Source organism: Danio rerio, chromosome 16 (assembly GCF_052040795.2).
Source record: "Danio rerio strain M-AB ecotype USA chromosome 16, GRCz13ab, whole genome shotgun sequence".
NCBI classification, from domain to species: Eukaryota; Metazoa; Chordata; class Actinopteri; order Cypriniformes; family Danionidae; genus Danio; species Danio rerio.
The window spans coordinates 57,491,501-57,497,500 of NC_141036.1; the positions used below are offsets into that span (position 1 = coordinate 57,491,501).

The 6,000-nt window shown below is 35.9% G+C and overlaps 2 protein-coding genes across 4 annotated transcripts in view; both read left to right on the forward strand.

Moving 5' to 3' along the window:
- Window positions 1-6,000, forward strand: part of slc9a1a (solute carrier family 9 member A1a) — a 407,815-nt gene that overhangs the window by 104,438 nt on the left and 297,377 nt on the right. The gene's annotated exons all lie outside the window — the stretch shown is intronic.
- LOC101882461 (mannosyl-oligosaccharide 1,2-alpha-mannosidase IA) overlaps window positions 1,802-6,000 on the forward strand; it is a 356,204-nt gene continuing 352,005 nt past the window's right edge. For all 3 annotated transcript variants that reach the window (XR_015512119.1, XM_087288103.1, XM_087288102.1), the window contains exon 1: window positions 1,802-3,733. Coding sequence is in view for 2 of the 3 variants with exons in the window: in XM_087288103.1 (XP_087144229.1) it covers window positions 3,185-3,733 (549 nt within the window). In the remaining variant the exon portion in view is untranslated. The remainder of the gene's footprint in view (window positions 3,734-6,000) is intronic.

Consider the following 6,000-nt stretch of genomic DNA (forward strand, 5'->3'; position numbering starts at 1 on the left):
GTATTTGTTTAAATTACATCTAAATTTATAATAAAACACGGTTAGGTTTTCAGGCGACGCAGTGGCGCAGTAGGTAATGCTGTGGCCTCGCAACAAGAAGGTTGCTGGTTCGAGCCTTGACTGGGTCAGTGGGCGTAAAAACTTGCTGGATAAGTTGGCGGTTCATTCCACTGTGGTGACCCTGGATTAATAATGGGACTAAGCCGACAAGAAAATGAATAAATTAAAGTCAGAATTATTCGCCCCCCTTTGAATTTGTTTTTCTTTTTTAAATATTTCCCAAATTATATTTAACAGGGCAAGAAAATTTTCACAGTATGTCTGGGAATATTTTTTCTTCAGGACAAAATCCTATTTGTTTTATTTCTGCAAAAATTAAAGCAATTTTTAATTTTTTAAACATCATTTTAAGGTCAAAATGTTTAGCCCCTTTAAGCCATCTGCCCTGTTTATTTTGTTTCCCTAATTTCTGTTTAACAGAGAGCAGACTTTTTAAACACAATTATAAGCATATTATCTTTAAAAATATTATATATATATATATATATATATATATATATATATATATATATATATATATATATATATATATATATATATTGAGGAATATAAACAATATATGTATCAAAACACATGACATTTTAAAGCAATGCTTCACGCATACCATATATTTAGATGAATTCTGACTCTCTTCATTGTTTCTCAAGCAAGTTTAATCTACTTGATCAATGAATTACTTTGCTTTTTCTTACTGATTGATCCAAAACTGTTGAATTTATGTACAGTATTTAAGGGTACATATAGCAGTAATTAAACATGAAAATGAAAAGTAATCCTTTAGAGCAGGGGTCACCAATCTCAGTCCTGGAGGGCCGGTGTCCCTGCAGGATTTAGCTCCAACTTGCCTCAATACACCTGCCTGAATGTTTCAAGTATACCAAGCAAGACCTTGATTAGCTTGTTCAGGTGTGTTTGATTAGGGTTGGAGCTAAAATCTCCAGGACACCGGCCCTCCAGGAACAAGTTTGGTGATCACTGCTTTAGAGCATTACAAAATCCTGGCTACGGAGGAAAAGGATACAGGACTTGACTGGCCTGCCTGCAGTCCCGACTTGTGTCCAATATAGAATGTGGGGTACATTTTGAAGCGCAAAAGGCGACAACGAAGACCCTGTACTGTTGCCCACCTTGAGACTTGTCTGCAGGAAGAATGGGACGAAATTACACCTGAAACACCTTATTATTAAGTGTCTTCAGTCCCTAAACGTCTTTGAAGTGTTGTGGAAAGGAATGGCAACATTACAGCGTGGTAAATGCCTTCCTGTTCCAATTTTTTATGAATGTGGAAAAGTAATCTAATTACGGTAGCTATGCAGAAAAAAAAAGATTAATTGGATTTACTGATTTTTTTAGGGTAAGTAGTTGCAAACAATTTATAAAGGCAGAATTTGAACAAATATTAAATTTAGTATTGTTCAATTTAATTTTTTGTTTCAATTCAGCCTATATAAATTGTTTGCAACTACTTACCTTAAAAAAAGTTAATCAAATAAATATTTTTTCAGCGATATCGCCATATATGCCATTCTTTATGGCTATTTTTTCATTAAAATGTGCTACTGTATTTGCATTTCTCAATAATACAAACGCAGTATATTATTTCTCCGAGCTCCACACTTCCAGTTCCCAAACAGGCCACACGGTGGTGCTGTCGGCTCACTGAATCCCCGGCTCGGTTCAGTAAATGACTCGCTCCCCCTCACCACCACTGCTGATCAAAGGCGTTTGCAGAGAGCAGATCAGACCGCCCAGGAGAACCGGACACTCACAGCTCCATTCGCCTGCTGTTTGCGGATCACATCGGCATCATTTCAAGCCGTTTTCAGCGAGACTCTTCCCCGCAGAGGTCGGCTACCATCGGCGTGCATTTCCTTCCGTGCTTCTGTGGCGCGCGCGGAAGAGAGCGCGCAGTAATAATGGCAAGACACGGCGTGTTTTCGTTAGATTGCATTTCCGAAGAATGATCCATCCATCAGTCGATCGCATTTCACGAGCACAGACGTCCTCCTTCATGCTCTGGACGCAGACTTTCATGCGCAGGGGAGAGTTTTTGAGCATGCACGGCGCATAAGCAGAGGAAACCAACAGTTTTTGCAAACACTTGGACCGCATTTCGCCGTCGCGTCGGCTCTTGATTCGATCTTTGGATGTATTTTTGCGGCTCTTGTCTGCTGGAGTGATGTGCACGGTGGCAAACGCGCGTAGATGATATTAAGTAACCTGCGATGTTGCAATATATGGGGGTTATCTATTGAGATGTGTCTTGTTTCGTTCTGCAAACTTCAGCATTGCACTGTTTGGCCATGATACTTATCATCAGCGTCATTAGAAAGCAGTTGTGTGAGAATATAGATGCTTGATTTTTAATGCAAGGGGTTTGATGTGCATTAATGTCACTTTCTAAAGTACAGCGAGTCTCATTAACCTCAGCTTGCTTTTTAATTAATGCGTTTTAGTGGGTGGTCATTAATGCTATGCATGACATTTTAGCTCTCTTAAATGCTGCTTTGGACTTTATAAAGTGCATTTGAGTTTAGGTCAGCATCATCAACGTGTTTGTGGTCACCTTAACATATTAATGTGATGCATGTTGGCTGTGCACGCGCATACAGACTACTTTAATGCTAATTCCACTTTTTAGAATGCATTCATAACCTCATTGCATCCCTTAACGTTACTAACTAAGCCCCGTTGTCATTTTTCCAGAAATCATGATATGTTTGATTGGCGTTTTGTGTGATGCTTGTGCATATTGTGCATAATATCCTGCTTTAATCCACTCCAGTCCATCAAGTTTCACATCCATCTCCTAGATACGCGTCATTGTCATCTTTAGGAGGCGGTGTGTAGATACTTTTATCCGAGTCGCATGCTGGCTTGCCAGATGAGATGCTCTGAATCTGAAGGAAACCGCTGTTGACGCTGATGCGCAATGACGCTCTTGCTGTGCGCGAATGTGTCGACTCCACCTGTGGTCTCTTAAATCGATTGATCCTGACAGATTTGGGCACTTTGAACAGGCTACAGTTCATTCTGCATTTCTATCACACCAGAAACACGTGGGTTTTGATCGCACGCATAGTGTATTTTTCCCCGCACATTAGTGTAGTGTCGCGCGTATTAAATGGTGCTGCGAAAGTTACCCGGTGTCTCCGCATCGGGCATGGGGCTTCGTCTTTCTCAGAAATTCGTCTTTCTGCTGTTCCTCTCGGGCTTGGTCACTCTGTGCTTCGGGGCGCTTTTCTTCTTACCCGACAGCGTGCGTCTGAAGCGCATTTTCCTCTCCAAAAATGAGAGTCCCGCGGTGACTGTGGGCTCCGAGAATGAGCTTTCCAAAAAGGTGCCCGGGGATCCAGAGCACCAGCGGGCGGGATTAAAAGGTGCTGAGGCCAATCTCAAACTGAAAGTGAGCCGCAAGCCGTCGGTCACCCATGGAGCGAGAACCGTGGAGAGATCGGTTGGGAGCCGGGCGCAGGACGAGTGGAGCCCGGCGAGGGCGCATGAACCAGCGGCCAGGGACGAGCGAGTCACCGCGGCGGCTCATAACCAGGAACACAGCAGCTCTTTCAACTATGAGGCGTTTAAAAAGTGCCTCCTGAAACCACCTATGGGAAAGGACCAGGGGACTCCATCTGACTCCGGGACGCTTCAGAGGAGGGAGAAAGTCAAAGAGGTGAGGATGATCTTGTTATTAATAATACTGGCTGGTGTTGTGCGTGAAGGGCCATTTCATCAGGGAAAGATGACACTTTTCTTAAATCATAATTATGAGATGCAGAGTCATAATTATGATGCAGAAAGTCTAATGTGATTGTTAATGTTCCAAACTTGAAGACGAATCATTTGCCGGCAGCAGGGCTTTTAGGTTGTGCAGTACCAAAGTTGTGGAAGTGTTTTTGTTCAGGATAGGTTTTAATGATGTTTTGCTGGTTTAATATGCTGTCTGTTGCTTTTCACTGTGTTTATATTGTGCTCGCTATATACTGTAAGGTGTCCTTGAGTGCTTTGAAAGGCTCCTATAAACAAAAAGTATTATCATCATCATCATCATCATTATTATTATTATTATTATTAATACTATTATTATTATCAGTATCCTCATCATCATCATCATCATCAATTATTATTATTATTACTATTATTATTATTATAATCATCATCATCATTATTATTATTATTATTATTATTATTATTATTATTATTATTGTTATCGGTATCATCATCATTTATTATTATTATTTTTTTATTATATTATTTTATTATTATTAGTATCATTATCATCATCATCATCATCATTATCTATTATTATTATTATTATTATTATCATTATTATTTTATTATTATTATCAGTATCATCATCATCATTGTTATTATTATTAATATTATTTTATTATTATCAGTCTCATCATCATTTATTATTATTTTTTATTATATTATTTTATTATCAGTCTCATCATCATCATCATCATCATCTATTATTATTATTATTATTATTATTATTATTATTATCATTATTATTTTATTATTATTATCAGTATCATCATCTATCATTATTATTATTATTAATATTATTTTATTATTATCAGTCTCATCATCATTTATTATTATTATTATTATTTATCATATTATTTTATTATTATCAGTATCATCATCATCATCATCATCATCATCATCTATTATTATTATTATTATTATTAATATTATTATAATTATCATAATTATTTTATTATTATTATCAGTATCATCATCTAGCATTATTATTATTATTAATATTATTTTATTATTATCAGTCTCATTATCATTTATTATTATAATTATTATTATTTTATTATTATTATCACTATCATCATCATCATCATCATCATCATCTATTACTATTATTATTATTGCTGCTGTTATTAATGAGTAAACATTACATCTAAAAATGATGTTCGCAGTTTGTTCAAAATACTTATTTAAAATTAGCTGAAACAACACAATTCTTGAGTTTTTTTCAAGGAAAACTTAATTGTTTTATGTTCAATCACTTAAATATGTAAAAACTAATATGTCAACTTAATGCTTTTATGTTGTCCTAAAACAAATTGATTGTGTGGAGCCCATCCTGTATTTACTGTATAGACACAGTCGAAATTATTTCAAAAATTGCATTAGATTTACAGCATGAATGAGGTACTTAGTCATATTTAAAGGGATATTTCACCTCAATTTATAAAATTTGCTCTCTGTTTACTGCACATCGAGTAATTCAAAACCAGTATAAGTTTCTCTATTCTGTTGAACACAAAACAAGATATTTTGAAGAATGTTGGAAACCGGTAACCATTTATATAGGACAAACAAATATACAATGGAAGTCAATGGTTACTGGTTTTCACCATTATTTAAAATATCTTCTTTTCCATTCAACAGAAGAAACAAAGTCATGAAGGTTTATTAGGCTGAGTAAATGATGACAGAACTTTCAGTGTTGGGTGATCAAGTGAAGACTTGAGATGTAAAAAGTCAAATCTCTGATTTGTAAATAAGATATGTTGTCAAATACGAGAAAATCTAAATCAGAAGTCAGTCTTTTGCCAAATGTCATTTCAGATAGTTAGTAGAAATGAAGTCCTATTTCATTTAGTTGACAATAGTAGATTAATTATAAAATTTAAATCAAACACTGACCAAAATATGGTCAAAAATATGAAATCATGAATAAATGTCTTAATTCAGCGTAACTGTTTTGATCTCATTTATGGAAGTCTAAAAGGACGGTTTAGTCAAAAATGACCGTTCTGAGATTCTTTCTTCTGTACAACACAAAAGAAGATATTTCGTAGAATGTTGGAGTCATAAGAATTGTCAGTTTTGGGTGATCAAGTGAAGTCTTGAGGCGTAAGAAGTCAAATCTCTATTTTGTAATGAAGATATGATGTCAAATACGAGACAATCTAA